The sequence below is a fragment of the Poecilia reticulata genome, linkage group LG21 (genome assembly GCF_000633615.1).
Source record: "Poecilia reticulata strain Guanapo linkage group LG21, Guppy_female_1.0+MT, whole genome shotgun sequence".
Lineage (NCBI taxonomy): Eukaryota > Metazoa > Chordata > Actinopteri > Cyprinodontiformes > Poeciliidae > Poecilia > Poecilia reticulata.
Genome location: NC_024351.1, coordinates 4,873,295 through 4,897,378, shown reverse-complemented (window position 1 = coordinate 4,897,378; position 24,084 = coordinate 4,873,295). Strand labels below are relative to the sequence as shown.

Here is a 24,084-nt window from a genome sequence, read left to right as displayed (position 1 = left end):
TAGTCATGAGACTGTCATTCACCAACAGTCTTCAGTCAGAGGCCTCTTCAGATGCAGTTGCAACACTGACAGCTACTCCGTCCGTAAAGTCTATGAGTTGACAAATTAMAATGAGTTTGATGATTTCCATTCTGATGATGAATATTTTGTGAAGGGAAGTTTGTTTAATCTTTTTGGTTTCCGTTCTGTTTTGTTTCATTTTTATTTATTGTTTTTGGTTGTTGAGTTTTATTTTTTTATATTTAAAATATCTTAAAGTTGCAGTGTGGAGTGTTCTTTACAAAATTAAAGTTGATTGATCTTGTATTATTCTGCTATTTTCTTTATATTTGAAAATGGTATTGAAACAGCAAGTTTATCATTTATCGCGATMATTTCTGGGACAATTTATCGTCCTGCAAATGTATCGTGTCAGGCCAAGCTAGTTTTGACAGCATTTAATTTTAGGATAAATAAAGTAATTCTGAATTAAATTTAATATCTTTGATATATGAAGTCATTCAGTGATTCTTTGTCTGATTTTAAAATATGTCTACGCTAAAAAAAATGTAAATAAGAAAGCTGCAGCTAATGTCTCACTCATTCTCAGGCCGGCTAAGACTTCCTTTRTTCTTCTGCTGACCTCTTTGGCTGCCAGACAGAGTTATTTCAGGCTAAAACAACAGCTTGTCCTGCAGCCGAGGTCACAAAAGTCCCCTTGTTGAATATCTGATATCAGAGTCCCGKCTGCAACAAGGAGCCGTGCAGCTTTAAAGACAACACGCGTTTAAAAACAAGTGAAAACTTGTGCAGTTGTTTGTTTTTATTACAAATTTATTTTAGTGCATTGAGGAAGTGCTCTTATGTAAAGAGGAAGAATGAGTAAGTGGTGACCAAGCAGCAGAGAGGTCAGATGATTTGGAGTTAAATAACTGTGACTGACTTCTCACATGACCCCTGAACGCATCAGCAGCTCACACAGACACGGCGCTGCTAGCTTGAGGTTTTATCTGCTCAGCACTTTACTACGATTAGCCGCTAAAATTATCTGACTCATTGTATTCCAAAGGCTAAATTAGAGAAGTTAAACTAACAGTGAGTTCAAGTGACTTTTCTCAGAACTCAGGGAAGTAAAATCCACACAGAGACTTTAAGCTACATGTTTTATRCCCTCAGGTCGAAACATGCCAAACAGTTTCTGTAAAACGTGATGCAACCTTTTCTGTAGCTGTGCTTTAAAAAAAGAAAACGTTCCAAAAACAAACAGGCTGAATAGGAAATGATTTCATTTCTCCCAGCTGCTTTTCTGTTTACCTTTTAATCCCTTTTGCATCGTGTTTCTTCCACATCAGATGTGATCTTGTTGGACTTTCCTCATTTCCTGCAAAGGATGCAGCTTTTGGTGTATTTTTAATTCAGTCTTTCTTACAAAATAATTCTGTTTGGCTTCAAATATTAAACAATTTTACTTCATCACRATTATTATTCATCTTGGACATTATAAAATATTTGTGTTCACATTTTATTTAATTTTTTTTATCATGTAAAGCACTTTTATCTGCCTGGTTGCTGAAATGTTCTAATCTACACCAATAAACTTGACTGATTGAATTTAGGTTCAGAATGTAACAGAAGAATGTCAGCAAAGTTAGATATTAACAATGTGCAAATATTAAATTCATTACAATCTTTTAAAATAAAGCAGTAAAGGTCCAGTTTTTTCTTATTGAACTGATACCAAAACATTAAAAAATACCTGAAATTGTTACATATTAATAATGACGTACCGTGCGTTGCTAAGTTAGGTTTCAGATTCTCTGTGGAGAGGCCGACTGCTCTTCCTTATCTCCTGCAGTTTGTAGGTTTGTCGGTCATCTGGTTGCTCAGTTAAAGTTACATTGAATGATTGTTGTCTTGTGATAGMAGCCTATCTTKACCCAGAGTTCACACAAACATAAACACATAAAATCACTGATAATATTCACTCAATCACAAGGAAAAACATTTGTTTTCTCTCATCTGAAGCTCGGGTGTTCCAGTTTTTTTTATCTGTCTGTRAATTCTTTGCAGCCAATAAATATCAAATATTTATAAAAATAAATAAATAAAAAAATCATTGGCCTGCTGTCAGTTTTTAAAACTCAGATCCAGGCAGCGCGGAGCTTTTCCCATAGCAGACAGTTTTTCCTTTCCCTTTATTGACATGAAAAATGAAAACTGACCCTGCAGTCAAAATAAACGTGGAGGTTGGGAGTTTGAGACATTAATCTGTCAAACTGTCTGCTTGGAGATAAAARCTAATGATGAAAATGAATAATTTCAGCAGATAAAACAGCATGCTGACCCTTTCCTCATTTACTCTGCAGGTGACCTTTCCCTGCAGATGCTCTCCGGCACCGTGCTGGATTACAACACCACCAACACATGCCCCGGAGGAACCAACCCGGTTCAGACCAGCATCGACTTCCAGTGTGGGAAAACCATGGTAAGACCCACAGCGACCGGCCTGACTGGGACCGGTCTCTCCCTGAACAGGAGWTGTTTAATWAYCAGGATWYATGGAAGTGWCTGATCGGTATTATTCTCGTCTGTTCCCTGACGTCAGCAAACACCTGCTCTGCACAGCTGTTTTGTTCTGGCAGCCTAAAGAAAATCMMTGCATGTGTTTTAATACGTCTACAGAAATGCAAACACAAATTCTGCAGCATTTCAATTTAAAGGGAACTTTATTAKGCGTCCTTGAACAGGTGAGGTTAGCAAAATTAGATAAAAAATATGAAAATGTACCATTTTGCCTTTAAGGATTATAATAATTGTACATTTTTGGGGTGTAAAAACACTTTAAAGGTGACCTAYTCTTCCTATTGGCTATTCAAAACATGTTYGTTACATTTTTTGCACAAAACCATTCTTAGATAATGAGACTTTAGTCTCTGCTCATTTCCTAATTTGAGWTGTTGCACTTTAAATCCATATAATCTGTTGGATTATTATATTCWTYTTAACGTTTGCACATGAAAATGGCAGCAAACAGACGCACAATTATACAGCCGTACATCTTTGAAAAGCAAAAGTGGGGCCTCCCGCACAACCAACAARGGAATTCTAGATGCTCAATCAACAGAAAAACACTTGTCTTTTCCAGCAGCCATTGTACAGAGYATACAGCGGCAAAACCAGCTGATCAAACATGCTGGAGCTCTTTCTGGGTTGCTAGGTAATGGGCTAGGCTTTGCTGAAGTTGCTAGGTAACGACGCAGTGCCTGATGATTTGTGACGTTACAATCAGCTTATTTTTAATTTCACACACAAAAAAACATGAAGTTAATGCCAAATAAGTTGARATAAGTGTTTTTAGAAKMAGCAGAAACCCAAATAGAAGAACAAAAACRTGCAAAATCTGAATTTGCCACGTTTTTAGTTAGTTTCCGTACCAAATGTTTTTTTTTTCTCCATGATATCGATCACTTATTCCAGGCTTCAAAATGCAAATTATTTAAAAATCGTACAAAGCAATTTTTCTCTTTCTTCCTGCAAATTCCAGAACGTTAATATTCTGCATAGAATGAATGCAGAGCAACAGGTGTCTGCTGATTTGGATCTGATCACTTTAACTCTGAGGGTGTGTGCTGTTCTGCGGTCTTGTGTGTGTGTGTGTGTGTGTGTGTGTGTGTGTGTGTGTGTGTGTGTGTGTGTGTGTGTGTGTGTGTGTGTGAGTGAGAAAGAGGGAGGGAGAGTTGCTGTAGCTTTGGTAGTGATGTCATTTCCTGTCGAGTCACAATGAGAGCGGTTCTGTTTCCGAAGAAGAGGGGCTTAGCAGGTCATTATGTCTGACACGAAATGAAACTCAATAAAAAAAAAGAACGATGAAATGATAAAAAGAGAAGATTATGCTGGCAAAATGTCTAGCCAAGTTCAGCATCTCAACTTTTTATTTATTTATTTGTCTTGTTGGGCTTCAATGTTTGATTCTGCACAATTTTTCAATGCAATGATGGTTCTTTATTATTTTTGCATTGGCTGATATGCTTCTTTGACTGAACAAATTAAAGTTGTTTTTGCATGTTTGACGAAGCTTCTGAAGCCATTTGTGTGTTTAAGTGAGCTGTGCTGGTGCAGAGTTATCAAATAAGTACGTTCATATCTGTTTATTAAAAAAAACACAAAAAACATTTTAAATCAATTCAGCTGTTTTTCTGTATTTGATATCAGTCGATACTAAACCTAAGATTTTGGTGACAGAAGTGAAAAAAAAATGGAGACCGTTTTTGTTTGTGATGGTAGGTTTGTGGAAATCCTTGCAAACAACGTCAAGATGAGCTTGGATCCAACCAAAGAGTTGCAGAGCTCAAATATTCACATTTACCTGGAAATTACAGCTACAGAAAAAGTTTATTAAAAAATAAAGCTCCAAAGATGGTTTTTCTGAATAAGTAAAAGCAGATAAACTCCGTATAATTTAGGYCACACAGGAAACTTATGACGAATCTTTCCGAAAAGCCACCCACTCAATAAAAAGCCGATGTCCTTTACGTTGTTTTCTGCTTGTTTATAACGAAACAGTTTTGTTCACACTTCTGTCTAACAGGGCACCCCAGAGTTCGTGGCGCTGTCTGAATGTGTTCATTACTTTGAGTGGAAGACCTACGCTGCCTGCAAGAAGGACAAATTCAAACCACACAAAGAGGTAGGAGTCCTGACTGGAGGTCCTGCTTGTAGGTTTCTGAGTGAGAAAGGAAACCGCATCTTTCTGCAGAAACAATTAAGTCAGCTGACAGAAAGTGAAGCTTCCACATCCCATGAAGTGCTGCTGTTTGTGCTGCGCAGCAGAAAGCTGGTCTCACATGCTGTCAGCGTGAAATGAATTTACGCTGCATTTCAGGCACAAATTACTTTTCTTTTTTTTTTTTTTTTTTACTTCTGTTAAAAGTTCACTGATGTAACCAAAACATTTGTAACCAGTTAGGACTCAAACGATTAATCATGATTAGCTGTGATGACTCGATTATTGAAATAATCGTCAACTGATTTAGTAATTGATTAATCGTTAACTGGCACATGACCTCAAAAAGGCAGTTTGCAGAAAGAACAGTGATTAATCCAAAACTCTACAAATATATAAAGATTTTGTATTTAAGATTAAAAAAACTTCCTTGTTATTAAATATGTTCTATCCAGAACTCAGGTGGTTGTTTTAGCTCCACTTGGTTCAAATTCTGTTAAAAAAGTCAGATTAAGCACGTTTTACTACCCAACTATTGATCTGTTTATCTAAAAAAAACAAATAATCAGTTGATTGTTGTTTTTCAGCCCTACATTGTATTGATAAGTCAAGCAGAAAGGCCTGAGCTTTTCACATGTTGTTGGATTTTTTTCAAATGATAATGATCAAGACTTTGCTAAAGAAATGCAGTATTGCTTTTTAGGCTTTAAAGGGTTTATTTTCTTAAATATTTTGTTTCTTATGTATTTTTAACATTGTTTAAAAAGCTTAAGTGAGTGAAAAATCTGCAAAATGCACCAATGTTTTTATTTTATTAACCGTCAGAATAATCAAACACTAAAATAATCCTACATGTAGCGTCATGTAAAATCCAGTTCCCGTTCCTGCTGTGTGTTTAGGTTCCCTGCTACGTGTTCGACTCGGACGGTAAGAAGCACGACCTGAACCCTCTGATCCAGGTGGAGGACGGTTACCTGGTCGACGACGGCAACGACGACTTAGACTTTTACATCAACATTTGCCGAAGCCTGAGTGAGTGAAAACTGATTAGATTTAGAAATAACGGGGTGTGCTGTGGTGGCGCAGGGGTTTAGCACAACCCGCATACGGAGGCCTCAGTCCTCGATGTGGCTGTCGCAGGTTCGATTCCCGGCCTGGTGACCTTTGCTGCATGTCCCCTTCTCTCGTTACCCACCTTCCTGTCAATTAACTATCAAATAAAGGCCACTAGGGCCAATAAAACCTATAAAAAAAAGTTTTATAAAGATCATGCCTTTTTAAAGCAGTTTCTACGGAAGAGCATTAGGGCCACACAAGAAGAAGAAAAAATTCAGATTTTTCTTTCTCTGAACTTTTTATCTCAGAAGTTTAAAGATGAAATTCTGATGGAAAAAAAAAAATCTGCATTTTTCTGTGGCCCTAAACCTCATCTGCACGTTTCTCTGTAAAAAAAAAAAAAAAAGAAAAATCAGTGTCAATGTTGGCTGCTGAACGTAGTGGCATTATTAGTGTTGGTCAAACACTTTGTACACGTTGTCAGAACCTTTTACTAGAAACTTCCTGAGATTAATCTCAAAATTTCTGAGTTTTTTTATTGCAAATTCTCTGAAATTTTGACACTCTTTCTGAAAATTTCTGAGATTTTTCGGGTGGAAATGTATTTATTTTTTCTATCTATAATGGCCCGTCATAGAAAGCTGAGGGCTTAGATTTCAATTTGTTCCCCTCTGATGCAGGTCAATTGAAAAACCTTCAATTTAAATTTCAGAAACATTAATAAACCTTTGAAATTGTTAGACTTTTATCACTAAATAGTACTTTGATTGAATTTACTGAGTGAAAGTTTGAGGTTATGCTTGTTTGTCTTATACTTTTTTACTTAACCATTACAACCCAATATTGAGATTATTATTAAGTTAATCATTTATATTATAATCATATATTTTTAATGTGTCCATCTTTTGTTAGTCTTTAGAGCTTCCTGTTTAGAGACAGTAATTTCCCCGTCTGATGCTGAACTGATCAGTTTCATTAACGAGGCAGGTAGGATTTGTCTCTGTAGGATTTCAGTTCTTCTGTTCTGTCCTGCAGACATTGCAGATAAGTCGTGTCCAGAGGGCTCTGCAGCCTGCCTCGTCACCGGACAAGGCTCCTTCAGCATGGGGGCTCCCAGCCGGCCGCTGGAGGCCGTGTCCAGCGACAGGCGAGTCTCTCATCGCTGCAGCTCTTCTCCTGCTTGTTGTTAAAACTGAACATGAAACGATTCCACTGTGCAGTTTTTTCAGAAAGTTTTAGAGATAGTTGATCAACTTAATTGTTTCTGGCTTAAAAAAATCCACTGAATTAAATTTCTTGTGTAATTTTCTTTCCAGTTTGAGGTTACAGTATGAATTAAGCGCCGAGTCGACGCCTCCGGAGAGATGTGGAGGACACCGGCCGACCGTCAACATCACTTTCATCTGTCCTTCAAGCCGCCATCCCGTAAGTCCCACAGCCAGCGCTGCTAACGCTGCTAACGCTGCTAATGCTGCTAATGCTGCTAATGCTGCTAATGCTGCTAACCCATCGACTCATCTGGTTCCCAGATTTAGCTTTTCAGCTTTCAGGCATTAGCTGGGTACTAACGTTTTGGAAAAAACTTAGTTTTATGAGTATTTTTACTTGTGTAACTTTATTCTGAAGTGTCGCTACTCTTACATGAGTAACATTTCTGAAAACTCTTCCTACTGTAAGTAACTTCACTGCAGTTTTTGTTAAAGTTTCGTAAGTTCTACACTGAAAGAAACTGATTTGGAAAATTGTTTCTTTTGCCTGATTTTGTTGTTTTGTAACTGTTAATTATTTTCATTATGCACTGTAAAAACATCTTGCCAAGTATTTTTGTTTTAATTTCTAGTGCAGATATCTTAGTACACTTAAAATACGACAAAACTAAGTTACAGGTAATGTTTCAGTGAGATGTAAGGGCTTGTTTCATGTCAGTGACTTATTAATATTGATGAGAATCGACTCGTTTCATTGGCAGATTTTTTCACTTGTAAAATTGGAAAAATGTCTTGTTATAAGTTAAATAATCTGCCATTGGAATTAGGGCGTTTTCATCAACATTAATTAATTATCTTGCTGAAAAGTTACCTGACAGTTAGTTTCTTATTTCAAGTGTGCTAAGATATTTGTACCAAAAAATAGACTAAAACTACTTAAGATTCTCTTTTTTTGCAGTGTGAACTCTAAAATACCAAATTTTCCACATAAATATTTCGGTCCATGTGATATAATTTTTAAATATTAAATGATTCATAATTTGATCAGTTACTCAGTAACTTTAGTCGCCTTTTTGCCAATACCTTTTTACTCCAGTAACTTCTTGGATAAATACTTTTTACTCTTGCTTGAGTATCATTTTCCCTCCTCTGCCTCCAGGTAACTCCTGATTGTTCTCATTTCAGGGCAGCGTCCCAAAGATGGTGGCCGAGTCAAACTGTCGTTACGAGGTGGAGTGGGTGACTGAGTACGCCTGTCACAGAGACTACCTGGAGAGTCACACCTGCAAACTGACGAGCGAACAGCACGACATCTCCATCGACCTTTCACCTCTCACCCACAGCCGTAAGTCTAAACACGAGCTTTTTTTTTTTAATTATTCACATGCACCAGTTTAAATTTACAATATATCAATATGAACATCCATGCAACGCTGATCACTAAAGAGAAAATGATCTGCATTGAAAAACCATAAAAACTCTGAATTTCTTTTTTTAAAAACAAATGGTTTAGAGATATTCCATCCATCCGTCCGTCCGTCCGTCCGTCCGTCCGTTTGTTTCACCAACGAAAAGTTTTATTTTTATACTTCAGATCAGTTAAAACATCTGGATGTCTGGAAACGTAAATATCTTTGAGAATATGGAGGCAAACCTGCTGTTATGATGCATTTTTACACCAAAAATGGTTTGAGCTTCGAAGCTTTTAATGAAATCTGATTGTTTTCAGTCTGTAATCGATTGATTGTTAGATTGAATGTATTGTATTTTTGTCCAGGATTACTAACTAAAAAACGTTTTTCTCAGTTTAGAAAATCAAACTCAGACCAGATGTTGTAGCTTTAGGCTCAACAGTCTTTTTAAATTCTCATTTAAATGATATCTTTATTCTTAAGCTTCCTGTATTTGTGTCATTTTGTCATTTATTCAATTTTAAAATAAGCTAAATTTACCTAAAATCTGTTCATTTAAATTAAAACTAAAACGTGATTTATTCAGTTAACTTTTAGTTTTTAATGTCAAAGCTTCACGTTTAGAAACGGTGTCAATAAAAATGTCTGAATTTCAAACTCAAATGTTGCATCTTTGACAGCAGTTTTCTTTCTTTTGCAAAAAGGAATAATGATGTATAGCACAGATGCACAAAAAAGAAATAAAATAATTTTTAAAAGCATAGAAGCAGTTTGAAATGTGTTTGAATGAAGCCTGGAAATTTATTTATTATGTTTTTGAACATTAAGCAGTTTTAAAAAATACTTCAAAATCTTGTTGAAGTCTGAAAGCAGTGCAAAAGAAACTTTAAATCATTTCAGCTCATAAAAACGATAATTTCTATGTAGTTTTCAAACCAGCGTATATATATATATATTTATATTTTAACACCAATATAAATCCAGTCAGGTCATCTTTTTCATGAGTTTAAGAGACATGCTGTTGGTTTTGTGCGTTCAGCCTCAGAACGGCCCTACTTCATCCCGTCTCCGTCCGGTGAAGGCTCTGAGAGCTACCTGTATTACCTGAATGTGTGTGGGAGCATTGACGTGTGTGGCAACGACCCTTTGACCTCGTCCTGCCAGATGAAGAAGTCCGGAAGCAGCTCTAAGGTGGCCGGACGGTTCCAGAACCAGACGCTACGGTAATGTTTGTCTCTGTGTGCCGGTTTCTGCTCTTTAGATTTAATCAAATATAGATCTAATCTCAACATATTTATTCATAAAACTTAATGTTTCATAACTGATTAAATGTTGTTAAAGTTTTCTACAGAGAACCAAATGTTTATTATTTGATCAAATACAATTACTGGCAGGTTTATGATGTTTTCATGTTTTCGCGAAGTAAAATAAATGTAAACTTGATTGATATTATTGTCTAGATTATAAATCATAAGTGGGCAATATGGCTTAAAAACAAAATATCTAATTTTTAAAAGAACAAAAAAAAAATTTCCTCACATCTTTCCTAAAAAAAATAAAATAAAGTAGTGAAACAACAACAAATGATACAGAAAACATCTAACATCACTCTGAACTATTGAATCCCAATCATTGTTTTGACGAAAAAAAATACAGATTTAAAAAAAAAAACAATGCAATTTGATTAATCGATAAGATTCATTTACCGCTCAGCCCAAATTATAAGTAATAAAATATCTATTGGTACCTTTGATAGCTTCAGGTTTGGCCTGTAAACTTGTCACAATCTGATGATGTTTCATTACAAATTAAGAGGAAACTCTGGCCTGAATTTGAAAAACCTGAGAATTGGATTTGTATGAAAATAAAAAGGTGCAACAGCTTTAATGAATCTGTAGTATCTAAATGCTTTGTTCTCAGTTGATATTCATTAAACTGTTATTTTCTCCTCTGCAGGTATTCAGATGGAGACCTCAGTCTGATTTATCCTGGCGGAGATAAATGCTCCTCTGGCTTCCAGAGGATGACCATCATCAACTTCCAATGCAACAAAACTGCAGGTGAGTTGGACAGTTTTTAACATTTCTGTAACATAATCACATTTCTTGAGCATTTACTGCTTTTATAGCTTTAAAACTGATCGCATCAGAAAACAAGGTGCAGTTCGAAGGTGAAAGTCAGATATTGTCATAAGGTGATTTTATTTATTTTTCTCTTTGTGTTTTCCAGCAAACAACGGACACGGGAATCCGGTTTTTGCCGGGGAGACGGACTGTACGTATTACTTTAACTGGGACACGGCGTTCGCCTGCGTCAAGGAGAAGGAGGACCTGCTGTGTCAGGTCAGAGACGGCAGGAAACGCTACGACCTCTCACGCCTTACGAGATATCCCGGTGAGTTCCTGCTTACATCTTATTTAAATCCACCTCTGATTAATCCGACCAGCAATTATTTTTGCTCAATTAGTCCTTCCATTGAGTTTTTCGCTATTTTAACATTATTTCATTTGATGTCATCCAAGTATTAAGGTGGACGGTGATCCACTAGCAGTCAGTGCTGCAACAAATCTGAAGGAGCTTCTGACTGGAAACTGTTGCTGTGTGACAGCCTCATGCTAATATGCTAACAGCTCAATTTCCAGAGACAATATTCCACAAAGTCGTAGCTTGTCCCTAATATTCCATCATAGAGTTGACTTGAATTCAAAGTGCAAACAAGATGGCCGCTCTAGGCACGCTGACATCTCTCAGAATCATGGAAACCCAAGGAATCCGTTGATGGAAAAAAACGAATTTATCACTTCATAGTTCTGAACTAAAATGAAATTTGAGAAACCTGGAATCATTCACGTTTGTCTTGATCTTTTGTCTTTTTCTCTGTTCTGCTTCAGAGTCGAAGGACGGTGAGAACTGGGTGGTAGTGGACGGCAGAGCCACCAAACCGGACACGCATTACTTCCTGAACATCTGCCACAAAGTCCTGAGGAGAGGAGGAGCTGCCAGCTGCCCAGATGACGCCTCCTTCTGCGCTGTGGGTAAGACGTCAACAGGAATCCTAAATATTACACTGCAAAAGCACAAAATCTTTCCAAGTGATTTTGGTTTCCACAGTAAATGTCTCGGTATAAGTAACTTTTCAGCAACATAAGAGAGCTTGTTTTAAAGTGCCGATTCTGAGATTTACATCATGTTATAATGTCATCAAAAACAAACCTGGAGTGTTGCCTTGATTATTTCATGCATGTTTGAGAAATGCTTTAGTCTCCATGGCAACCATTCAGCTATGCTAAACGCCTGTGTGGACTTGGCCCCGCCTTCGAGACGCAGCTCCTCCTCTGAGATGCAGTTTCCCAGAACAGTGCTCCCTCACTCAGCTCCTTCAGACTAGCCAGCAGCAATTAGCAACTACGCAACTGCTGAGCTCATTGTAGGAGCTACTTCTCACAGCAAAGCTGGTAAAAACGTTGTTAAAGGGTTAATGGAGGAGCCATGTTGTGATGACTTCCTGAAGGCGGAGTTTTAAAGAGACAGAAGCCCAATTTCAAGGCATTAAACTACGGAGTCAAATGTCTTTTAAGTCACATTTGATGCAGCATTTTTAGGCCTGAAAAATAATACTTCCCATGTTATAAGTGAAATAATCTGCTGGTGGAACTGGAACTTTTTCGTCAACATTAAGGAATTATTGACTTAAAAGAAGCTCCTATTTCTTGCTGAAAAGTTACTTCTAAGTTAGCTTTGTCTTATTTCAAGTGTACTAAGATATTTGCACTAGAAACTAGACCAAAGATAGTTGGTAAGATATTGTGTTTTTGCAGTGTATCATTATAATTTATGCTGCATATGATGGGTCATTTATTTAATGATCTTTGTTTCTTTCTGATTCAGATAAAAATAATAAAACCATCAACCTGGGCAGCTTCCTCTCTCCTCCCCGGATCACTAAACAGGGAAGTGACATCAGACTGACGTACACTGAAGGGGCGCTTTGTGAAAACGGGAAGACCCAAACTATACTGACTCTCAAATGCAAACCAGGTGAAATAAACCACAAGATTTCACCGCCATATTCTCTGTGTTTGTTTCTTTAGCATCTTTTTTTAATTCGATAACCTTCTTTTTCCTCCTTCCTGCACGTCCTGCAGGCCATCTTGAGAGACCTCCCATGCTTCGCAGCGTTTCCCCTGATAAATGTCTTTATGAGGTGGAGTGGTACACCGCTGCGGCCTGCGTCCTGTCCAGAACGAAAGGACACAACTGCACGGTGGAGGACCCCCAGGCTGGTACGACACTAACACAAGTCTCCAATACTTCATGCTAAACTACCCCAGCATGAGGAAAAAAAAACATATTTAGCTTTTTATTTTGGCTGCCTTTGTTTATTTAATCAACTTCATTGGAAATCAAAAATGATCTAAAAGGGATTTTTACATATTTGGCTTTTTTTTGATGGTCTAGAGCCTAATTAATCTTCAACCAGTTGGTGTTTAAGTTGAAAAGAGTCCAGGAATTTTAGGCTAATTCTCAGAAATTTTAGATAACAACATCATTTATTAGCTGCATATTTATAATCCGAAAAGAGAAACAAGGGGAGGATAAATATGTGGCTTCAGTTTTTTCAATAAAATATCCATTTGGGAACCTTGTGAATTAATTGGATCCCCCAGCCGACGTGCTTTTTATCACGTCGGCGTCACATAAAAAGCGCTTTGATGTGAAGTCATTACCGTCGTCTCCTTCTGTTTATTAACTCAGGAAGAAGCTATTTGGTGTGGATTACCACCACCTACTGGTGATGATGCACCTTTTAACTCAGAATGTCAATATTGTTCAAATTCGCTTAAAAGTGATGTGAATTATCTCAGTTTCCACAAGGAGAATTATTTACATTTATATACACTTCATTTCATTTTCAGTTGTTTTGTTCATTTAAAAAAAAAGAACAATATGGAGAAAAAAAACATGAATAAAAGATGCTTTGCAATCTGTATCTTTAAAAATGCAATTTATGGAGATTCCTTTAGTCTGGACATAGTTTGTGTTTTGGAAATTTCACTTTCTCTCGTTCCGTACTAATAAAACCTGACCTGGTTTGAGTTTCCTTTATTCCTCCTTCAGTTTTTAATCCTCCTCTCTCCAACTGCATCCACAGGTTTCTCCTTCGACTTGTCTCCTCTCTCCAAACCCAACGGCGGTTACTACAACATGACCAGCGGCGGCTACGACTACTACATCAACGTCTGCGGTCCGGTCAAAGCCGCCGCGTGTCCTGAGAAGGCCGGAGCGTGCCAAGTGGAACAGAGGTGAACCTCCGCCTCCAAATCTCTGCGCTCAATCCAAACCTCCAGGATTAACTCCCATCTGTTCCTGCTTTCAGCTCCTGGAGTCTCGGGGAGGCGAACTCCCTCCTGTCCTACTACGACGGCCTGATCCAGCTGACATACAGCAAAGGCTCCCAGTACAACAATGCAAACCACACCCTCAGATCCACGCTCATCTCCTTCCTGTGCGACCCCGAGGCTGGAGCAGGAAGCCCAGAGTTCCAGGTAAAATTAATCCTTCTTCTGACGTCCTTCAAACTCTTTCTGCATGTTGTTGATTCTCACTTTCTGAATGCAGGTGGAAGATAACTTCACCTATAACTTCCGCTGGTACACATCCTACGCCTGTCCTCAGCGGCCTCACGAGTGTTTGGTGACGGATCCCATCACGCTGGACCAGTATGACCTGTCCAGGTAACGCTTTTGTTTTTAAATGTAAAGTTAGCATTAATTACAGCACTTTTGCAAAATCATCACATTTGTTGGGTTTTTCTTTAGTGTTGGGAATCTGGTAAATGTTAAGAGACTGTTTACAGCTGCTAGTAAAGCAGTTTTTTATTATTTTTCCCCTAAAAAAGAAAGTTTGATGCCTTCCTTGATGATGATTTTGTCCGGCGTAGGTCTGTCACGTTAGCAAATTTTGTTAGATGATAAATTGTCCCAGACGTTATTGCGAAAAACAATAATATTATTGTTTTATACCATTTTTAAGTAACATAATGGCAACAATGGCAAAATAATGGAAGAACACATACTCAAAGATCAATAAACTTTAAATTCTAATGAGCTTTTAACGCTGGAACTGAGATATATCCAAAATAAACAAAGAAAACAACATAAATATAAACATGCAATATAAATTTCTTTATATTTTGCAAATAAAAATTAAGTATAAACGGCAATTCTATATCTGATCTGATTTCATTGTAAAAACTGTTTAAAAATGTGTGTTTTCATTTTGTTGCTTGAATATAAAATGAATTCAAAACAGTCACTGCAAAAAATACAAAATCTTACCAAGTATTTCTGGTCTAGTTTCAAATTCCTTAGGTCACTTGAATTGGAAAAATATCTTGTTGTAAGTTAAAAATATCTTGTTATAAGAATTTTTTTAATCAATATGAAGTAATTATTGACTTAAAGCAAACTCTTAAAACTCACTGTATTGTTACATGTAAGTTGATTTTGTCTTATTCCAAGTGTAATAAGATATTTGCTCTAGTAACTAGATCAATTTTACTCTGTAAGATTTAATGTTTTTGCAGTGTACCGATCAACTTCCTGATTGCTTCTTCTTCTTCTGCCTCCAGTTTGTCGCGGTCCACCTCCGCCAACAACTGGGTGGCGATGGATATGGCCGACGTCTCCAGTCAGAGGAAGTATTACATCAACGTCTGTCGGCCCATCGTTCCCGTTCCAGGATGTGACCAGGACGCATCGGTCTGCCAGATGAAGTACATAACAGAAAAGGTCTGAATTCACCTTTTTCTTCACCAAATATTAGTAAAACTGAAAGTTTTACTACAATATTTTGTGGTAGTATAGTGATAAAAATGTTCATTTAGAGTAAAAACACAAAAAATGCATTTGAAAAACATTCCCATTTCATTTTTAATATCCTTTCATAAATTATTTGTGTAACTAAATTTCACACAGTAACTACATTTAATCAAATTCTTTCATATTTATTCTCAGGCTGATTAATTGATTATTGGAATAATTGTCTACTAATTAGCTAATTGAATAAAAAGTGGAGAAAATACTAAAAATAATCCTAACAATGACTGATTTAGCATAAGCTAATGCGCTAACTTCAGCTCGAATTAAATTTGTCTTTGAAAGACGACAACCCTCAAGCAGCAATTTCATTTTAAGAGCTTTAGAAATAATCTGTAAAAATTAATTAGGAGAAGCTAAGTGCGCTAAACTAAGTTAAATGTTTCTAAAGTCGGTAAAAGAGCTAAACAAAGCATTAGCTCTGCTTCTGGTGCATCAGCGCAAGTTTTCCCACCGCAGCTGAGCATCGTAGCCTTTTGTTAATCGTGTTTCGCTTTCAGGGCTCGCCAAAGGAAGTGGTGTCCGTCAGCAACATGGGGAAGTCCAAGAGAGGGCCGATCATCGAGGCCCGGGACCGTCTGCTGCTGGAGTTCACAGACGGTTCTGTCTGCATGTCGGAGGGCCAGAAACTGTCCTACACGACGCTCATCCACCTGGTCTGCCACAGAGGAGCCATAGTAAGTCCAGTCTGTCATAAAAGCGACCTGTGGATGTTCTCCATGAAGCTGGATGTGATTGTGTTTCTGCTGCTCACTCTGAAGGTCAAGTCGCCGCAGTTTGAGTTAAACCAGAATTGCACTGCCATCTTTATTTGGGAGACCAAAGCAGCCTGCGCCATCCAGACCGTCGAGAATAACGTACGTTCTCCCACATCCTCCTCGTTTTCACACCTGCAGTAAAGATCACCTTTTCACTTGAAGGTAAAATGTTGACAGATGTTGATTGCTGGTATTTTTCAGACTTGTGCGATTGTGGACCCTGACTCAAGTTTCAAGTACAACCTCCAGCTTTTGGCCTCTAAGGACGGATACCGGACAACTGCTAACGGCAAAGACTTCCTGGTAAAACACTGACTGGTGAAACTAGCGATGTTTCTGTTGCTCAATTTGACATTTCAAAAATAAAATTGCTTTACGGAAACACACTGATTTAAGTTTTGGTGCTAGGGTAAAGGGACTTTCTTTGTTCAGTTTATTTTGCTAACCTGCAATGGATACATTTCTTTCACATCACTCGAGTCACATGATCAACAGCAGGATGTTGCCACTGGCGCAAACCATGAAGAAGACAGCAGGAGGATAACTTTAATAACTTATTCTCTTGTGATTTTAGTTCCATTTCTTATTTAATGATAACGCATCAGTCGCAAAATTGTTTTTCACATTAGGATATAGACAAAGCTTTGAGCGTATTTGTAATGAAAACGCAGCTTCTAATGTGTCATTTAAATGTTTGTCACAGTGCAGGATCTTCTAGATCATAAAAAAAAAATCCAGAAATTCATTTGATAATAGAAAGTTAAATTTTTTTGTTAGTTTTTCCTTATTTTGTCTTCCCTTATTTAAATGGAACAAAGCGAATTACGCTTCCTTTATTATGAGATGTATGCAGGAGTTTTAGAAGTGATACCTCCTGTCTGCAGCTGAACATCTGCGCAGACGCCCCAGGATGTGGGTCGGGAATGGGTGGCTGTGAGCTGGAGAACGGGCAGCCGGTTTCCCCAGTGGGGTTGCAGAAGACGCTGAAATACTCCACCAACGGTGAACTGCAGCTGACCTACAGGGGGCAGCTGGACGATCAAACAGGTACTGAAAACATGTTTTATCTTTACAATAAATGTAAAATAATGGTAATTAATTAAAAACTGGATTTTAGTTTTAATTTCACAAATGATTCTGGTTACTCAGCATTTTCTAAAATACTCAAACCAGCAAAATTCAAAGTTATTTAAAGCTTAAAGTTGATTTCAGCACATCTGGAGTCCTAAATCTATTGTTGTTTTTATTGAATTGTATTTTTTAAACCTTTATTTCATCAGGTAAGATGGCTGAGAACAAATTCTCAGTGCTAAGGAAGCATCAACACATCGAACAGCAGAAAAGCTGCTGCCCTGTGGCTGACTGGTTTCCTGTTTGTAGTCGAACAGGAGGCCAGGGAAACATAAAAAATGTGGAAAAACATTTAACATTTTAAGAAACTCCATGATTTGTAGTGTTAAAATTCATATGAGTTTTTTCTTGTTGCCGTTTTCTCCAGGAACCAGAGACACGTTCATCGTTAACTTTGTGTGCGACCCAGACTCTCACCCGGGCTCAGTAACGTACGTTCATGAGGAAATGAGCTCTTCATCCACCCATGTGGTTCATAACGTCCTGTTTGAGTTCTCCACCGCGCTGGCCTGCGTCCCTGCTGCCGTTGACTGCACCATCGCTGGTAGGAACCCCGACTCACTTTATTCCTTACTGGTTTGAAGGCTCAGTTCTAAATTGGCTGCTCCAATTAATCAATTGCTAAATTAGTTGACAATGTTTTCAATAATTGGTTAATCACGATTAATTCGATTAACTCGATTGTTTTTCAGATTCCCGTGGAAATGAGTACGATCTGAGCCACCTGGCCCGAAATGTGGACGACTCTCCGTGGATCCCAACGGACGCTGGCCAGTCACGCAGATTCTACATAAACGTCTGCAAGCCGCTTCCGGCTGTGGACAAATGTCCAGGTTAGGACAGCAGGACATTCTGCTTCCCTCCGTTTTTCCACCTTTGCCTTTGATTTCAAACCTTTTCTCGTAAACCTCCCCTTCAGTGGGTCCTCTCGGAGCTTGCGGTGTGATTGGTGGGAAAGGTTTCAACCTGGGATACATGCAGTCCAGCCCGCAGGTGGCGGAGGACGGCTCCATCAGCATCGTGTACCAGAACGGAGACAAGTGTGGCAGTTCGTCCACTTACTCAACGCGCATCATACTGCAGTGTGACGACAGTCCGGTGAGTCTTTCCAGCTCCAGTGAGAGTGGAAATACAGTACTGTCTCTTTAAAAACTCCTAGTCTTTCTGAAACTGCCTTCAGGAAGTCATCACAACGTGGCTCCTTTACTAACCTGTTCCTGTGAAGTAGTTCCTGTTATAATCTCAGCTGATATTTAGTTCCACCGGTTGTTTGCTAATTGCTTCTGGCTAGTCTGAAGGATCAGAGTGAGGGAGTCCACAAACAATCAGTTGATTAAATCCGTGAATAGACGTGGGCCTGTTGTAGTAGCAAATTTGGCATTTTTTCTCCTGGAAAATTCAATTCACCATCTTTAATTTGAGTAAATATTGCTGAATAAATTACCACGTACCTCTGCAGCAAACTAACCAAAACCGATCATGTAGCTTTGTCTTGATGCATGGCTGTTTACTTCCAGGGCTCCCCCGTGTTTGACAGTCTAGACGGCTGTGAATACATCTTCCGCTGGAGGACGTCGGAGGCCTGCCCCATCAGGAAGGTCCAAGGTAAAACCAGGTTTACCTTCCAACATTCAGATGTTTTCGATCCAAAGGATTTACAAAACTTGAAGCAAGAATCGTCTTTTCTTTGCAGGGGATAACTGTCGAGTTCGTGACACCAAGAGCGGCTATGAGTTTGACTTCAGCTCCCTGAAGGACAGAGATTTTGCCGTCACTAGTGACAAGTACATTTACCACCTGTCGGTTTGCAGCCCACTGCAGAAAAATGTCTGCCTCACCAAAGACGCAGTGTCGTCCTGCCAGGTGGCTGGAAACACTCACAAGGTCGCTGGTAAGGACGTGTTGATATATTCCATTTCTTTTCTGTTTCTAGTTTTTCCTCTAACCTCTTGTGTTTGGTTCTGTAGGACTGTCCAACCAGAAGCTGAGTTTCGTCGGGGATCAGATCCTCCTGAACTACACCAGTGGGGATGTCTGCCATAAAATCTATAATAGATCCACAGTCATCAGCTTCTCCTGCAACCCTGACAAGCATCCAGTAGGTGTCACCAGTTCTGGGAACATTGTGGCTCACTTTAGACGATTAATCTGATTAATCGTCAGCTAATTTAGTAATTGCTTAATTGTTAACTGGAATGTAACGATTCCAAGTAAAAATGCCATTTGCTGAAAGAACCACACACTCAGAGCAGCAATTAATACAAAACTGTACAAAAAATATACACATTTTTGCCTTTAAGATAAAAACGAAACATTTTGCCTGTAAAAATGTTCTATCCTGAACTCCTTAGCTGTCATAGTTTTAGCTTTATCTGGTTCAAATTCTGTAAATAATGATAAAAAAAAATCTTTATCCAATTATTAATTGATTAATTTAAATGATAAACAGATCAGCTGTACAGTTAAGTCGAGCAGAAAGAGTTGAGCTTTTCATATGTTGATGTTGGAAAGATTTTTTTGCTGTGTTCACTGAGGTGTTACTGCGTTTTAGGTAATAAATGTTAATTATCTTATTTACTAAAGGATTTAAATATGTGTTTGTATCTTTTAATTTATTTCCAATATTGTATAAAAAAGGCTTAAGTGGTTAAATAAGCAATATATAGTGTGGCCAATTTTTTTTATCCAATTAATTCATTAATCAATCATCAGAATACTCAGGTACTAAAATAATTGTTAGTTGCAGCTCTGATATTTATTATTTATTCTGTCTAATGATGTGCTAGGATTCATTTATGATTGTTACATTTTTGTTTTAAATACTTTAAAATGTGTGTTTGGGATTTTCCGTCTCCAGGGAGTACCAGAGTTCATGAAGGAGACTCCGGACTGCACCTACCTGTTCAGCTGGCCCACTGCGCTGGCGTGCATCCCAGTCAAAACCACCAGCTGCTCCTACAAGTAAACATGCATGAAACACGTTCTGCCTCGTCGCTGTCAGCACATGCTGATGAAACCCTACAGGACCGGGATAATCTGAAATGACAGGAATGTCCACTAGGGGGCATAAATTAGCTGGGCTGTGACTAAAATAGGATTATTTTCCCCTTTTTCTGGTTACAATGCAACAAAAGTTATATTTTTAAATATAAGTGGATAAAAATCTGGAAGTGTAGTAATATAGCCAACTGAAAGCAGTACTGTAAAAGATTATATCACTCTTGGCGAACATATGAAAGTAATTTTCTTCATGTTGGTTCTAAATGAAATAAAAATAAAAAAGAATTTACAAAAAAAAAGTTTTTGGGGAAAAAGCTATATCATTAATTTAAATAAGGAAATAATTTTTGAAAATATAATTTTTTTAAATTTATTTTAGTAGAAAAATAAAGTAGCCAAATACAAAAAATTACAATATTTTAAAAATGTAAAATTGATCATTTTTGGGGTGTATATGTATTTATTTAGTCATTTAATTTATTTAATTATCTCAAAAGTATTAAATAGACTTAATTTTTTATTTTTTTATTTTTGTTTTTCCAACTTTTCAAACTTCATGTTTGAGCTACAAAAAAATTCACTTTTTTTCTTTCCTTGACTTAAACAGCAATTTTATCAAGAATTAATTTTTTTGAAGAAAAACCTAATACTTTAGGTCTTGATGCCAAAATAAGTAACTAACTTAAAGCCAAAAACGTAAAATTGTGCATCTTTTTGTCTCATTTTATCTTCAGCGACGGTCAGGGCCACTCCTACGACCTTTCCCCTCTGGCTTTGGACTCTCAGAACTGGGAGGTGGACGTCTCGACTCAAGACCCAAGGAAAATGTTCTACATCAACGTCTGCAGGTCGCTGGTGCAGCAGGGAGGTCCGTATGACTCTGAAAGCATTCCACGTTCACTAAACACCCAGAAGTCAAACATTGAGCGTTTGCACGTCGCCCTGCAGGCTCGTGGAAGTGTCCGTCCAGCGCAGCGTCCTGCTTGAAGGACGGGGGCGACTATGTGAGTCTGGGGCAGCTGACGTCCGGTCCTCAGATGGACAGAGGCATCCTGAAGCTGCAGTACACCGGCGGCCATCGCTGTCCGGACGGCAGCAACAACCGGAGCAGCATCATCCGCCTCCAGTGCGACAAAGACAAAGTGGTGAGAGACGCTGCAGCCTCCAGCTACACACCTCTGGCATTATTCAGATTAAACAGTAATCGCATCTGTTTGGGATTAACGGCTCCAGGAGCTGCGAAGGACACGCAACTCCACTCACGTCCTTATTCCCCAAATGATGCTGAATGTTTAATTTTATTCACAGTAGAATTAATATGTGCAAACGTATTCTACGTCTGAAACGTTTACTCGCATAAATCGTGATTAATCGGATAAATCGTGATTAATTGGATAAATCGTGATTAATTGGATAAATCGTGATTAATTGGATAAATCGTGATAATCGAATATTGAAATAATTGTTAACTAATTTAGTCACCGATTAATTGACTGGAGCAAAAAGACTAAAAAAAGGCCATTTGTGTAAAGAACAAAATATTCAGAGCCAAAATGGTACAAAATATATGCATATTGCATTTAAAATGAAATAAAAATAAAAAAAAACATTTCTGTATATATGTTCTAAACTCTCAAAGTGCTAGATTTAGCTTTATCTGGCTCAAAAAAAACAATTATTAATACAAAATAACCCATGTGGGTTTTTCACATGTTAATATTAGGAATATATTTTTGTAGCTACAAATGATAAAGGAATGGTGTCACTACATTTTAGGCCATAAAATGTTTATTTTTCTTATTCAAAAATTGAATTATTGATTATTTGCATTTTAATGGACTTCTAGTATTGTATAAAAAGGTTTGAGTGGTTAAATGAAAAATTGCAGAATGTGCCAATTATTTGATTAATCGTTAGAATAATAAATTCCTAAATTAATCATTAGTTGTTGGTTTTTTTCCCCAGTTTTCTAAACAGGGAGTAAAAAAGCATTAAAATGTGGCTGTTCTCTTGTGTCCCACTCAGGACTCCAGACCCATCCTGATCTCGGTGATAGAGGATTGCATCTACACCTTCCTGTGGTCGACGGCTGCCGCCTGCCCTCTGACCACCAGCCAGCACTCCGACTGCAGAGTTACCAACCCCGCTACAGGTCATTCTAACAGCGATGCCCAATCTAATGAAAACTCAGAATTCAGTTTATCAGAACGGTGCAGCAAACTGGCAGTTGCTGCACAAGGTTTTGTGCTTAATATGCACAAAACTTTGCTGATATTAAGCTAATCTATCCATCCTTACACCTTTGTCCCTCAGTGGGGTCAGGAGGGTTGCTGGTGCCTCTCCAGCTAACGTTCTGGGTGAGAGGCAGGGTCACCTGGACAGGTCGCCAGTCTGTCGCAGGGCAACACAGAGACACACAGGACAAACAACCATTCACACACACACATAGGGGCAATTTAGAGATACCAATTAACCTGACAGTCATGTTTTTGGACTGTGGGAGGAAACCGGAGAAAACCCACCATGCACAGGGAGAACATGCAAACTCTATGCAGAAAGACACCAGGCTGGGAATCGAACCCAGAACCTTCTTGCTGCAAGGCAACAGCTCTACCAACTGTGCCACTGTGCAGCCCGTGATATTAAGCTAATGTAAAAAAATTTATAATTCACAACTGGTTTGTTTCCATTAAATAAGAAAGTAAGTTAAAATCACACGTGAATACGTTTGTTCACATAAGTCATCCATCTTCCTCTGACCACTTCCTGTTGTCTTCTTCGTCTTTTCCGCCAGCATCAACATCCTGTTGTTTCCATTGCAGTTTTGTGAAAAACACAAATTTCAATACAGCTGTTAGCTTAGACAGCCTCCATGCCAAACTGCATGGCTGCAATGATTCATGCAAAAGTCGCCTCTGGTCCATTTGTGCTGTACAGCACACAGGCAGACGTTTTGTGTTAAATATCTTCTTTTATTATTCTTAGTTAATCTAAAATTTTAATCAGCTGCAAGCCATGATTATCAAAATGAGAAGAAAATAAATGCTTTGCGTGGGTCGGTTTGTTCATTCCCACTGTACATATCATCAGAGATGATGATATGTAACAATGTTCTTGTTTTAGATTTGATCCTCACATTTTTCCCATGTTGATTATTTCTGCCTCCTCCAGGTCACTTATTTGACCTGAATCCATTGAAGAAATCTGAGGATTACGTCGTCTACGATCACAACCAGCCGCAGAAAATGTTTCGCTTGAACATCTGTGGGGAAGTGACGAACTCTGGATGCAGTGCGGGAACCGGTATGTGTCGAACTGAACGCTTAGACGGCCTGAGAGACAGAGAATTACTTTAATTTTTAACAAGAAAGTAAAGAAATAAGGTTATTTATTGAACAATTCTGTCTCCTGTGCTCAGATGTTTCCAGCCACTGCTGGTGTACAATTAAAATATGTCCTGCTGGTCTCACCTGGTTACCGTTTACAGAGTTTCTGCGTCATCTCTGCGTGCAAATACATCAAAACCCTCTGAAATTATTATCCACTCTTCAACTAGAAACACAAACCTGCAGCACATGAAAGTAGTTTATTACAACCGCTGGAGTGCTTGGAGATGTTTAAAATGTAAATGTTTTATACGAGGATGTGTTGATGTTAACTTGTGTGTGCAGCCGTCTGCATTAAGGGGGGAAACACGGCCGTCAGCGGCGGCGAAGCGAGCACCAGGCTGACGTACAGAGATCACGTGTTGGAGCTGACGTATGAAGGAGGCAGTCCCTGCTCTGCAAACCCCAACCTGAAGCACAAGACCGTCATCAATTTCATCTGCAGGTATTTTTCCTGCTACTCCTTAATTTATCATTATTTTTAGTAGATTTTCTGTCTGAATTAGAGCTGCAACTAATAAATAATAATCGATAATTTATCATTATTTTTAGT

General features: G+C 38.2%; 1 protein-coding gene across 1 annotated transcript in view; it reads left to right on the top strand.

Annotated features, from left to right (window-relative positions):
* igf2r (insulin-like growth factor 2 receptor) overlaps positions 1-24,084 on the top strand; it is a 43,795-nt gene that overhangs the window by 5,146 nt on the left and 14,565 nt on the right. The window contains exons 3-34 of the mRNA XM_008397211.2: positions 2,346-2,464; positions 4,568-4,666; positions 5,602-5,734; positions 6,794-6,905; positions 7,075-7,183; positions 8,152-8,311; positions 9,418-9,601; positions 10,335-10,438; positions 10,608-10,772; positions 11,270-11,413; positions 12,267-12,416; positions 12,524-12,661; positions 13,531-13,681; positions 13,756-13,924; positions 13,998-14,113; positions 15,010-15,169; positions 15,757-15,933; positions 16,018-16,113; positions 16,216-16,317; positions 16,899-17,061; positions 17,513-17,689; positions 17,838-17,978; positions 18,065-18,243; positions 18,663-18,750; positions 18,839-19,036; positions 19,113-19,243; positions 20,003-20,106; positions 20,880-21,013; positions 21,094-21,290; positions 22,171-22,297; positions 23,317-23,448; positions 23,817-23,976. Of these exons, the coding sequence (XP_008395433.1) occupies positions 2,346-2,464; positions 4,568-4,666; positions 5,602-5,734; positions 6,794-6,905; positions 7,075-7,183; positions 8,152-8,311; positions 9,418-9,601; positions 10,335-10,438; positions 10,608-10,772; positions 11,270-11,413; positions 12,267-12,416; positions 12,524-12,661; positions 13,531-13,681; positions 13,756-13,924; positions 13,998-14,113; positions 15,010-15,169; positions 15,757-15,933; positions 16,018-16,113; positions 16,216-16,317; positions 16,899-17,061; positions 17,513-17,689; positions 17,838-17,978; positions 18,065-18,243; positions 18,663-18,750; positions 18,839-19,036; positions 19,113-19,243; positions 20,003-20,106; positions 20,880-21,013; positions 21,094-21,290; positions 22,171-22,297; positions 23,317-23,448; positions 23,817-23,976 (4,519 nt within the window). The remainder of the gene's footprint in view (positions 1-2,345; positions 2,465-4,567; positions 4,667-5,601; positions 5,735-6,793; positions 6,906-7,074; positions 7,184-8,151; positions 8,312-9,417; positions 9,602-10,334; positions 10,439-10,607; positions 10,773-11,269; positions 11,414-12,266; positions 12,417-12,523; positions 12,662-13,530; positions 13,682-13,755; positions 13,925-13,997; positions 14,114-15,009; positions 15,170-15,756; positions 15,934-16,017; positions 16,114-16,215; positions 16,318-16,898; positions 17,062-17,512; positions 17,690-17,837; positions 17,979-18,064; positions 18,244-18,662; positions 18,751-18,838; positions 19,037-19,112; positions 19,244-20,002; positions 20,107-20,879; positions 21,014-21,093; positions 21,291-22,170; positions 22,298-23,316; positions 23,449-23,816; positions 23,977-24,084) is intronic.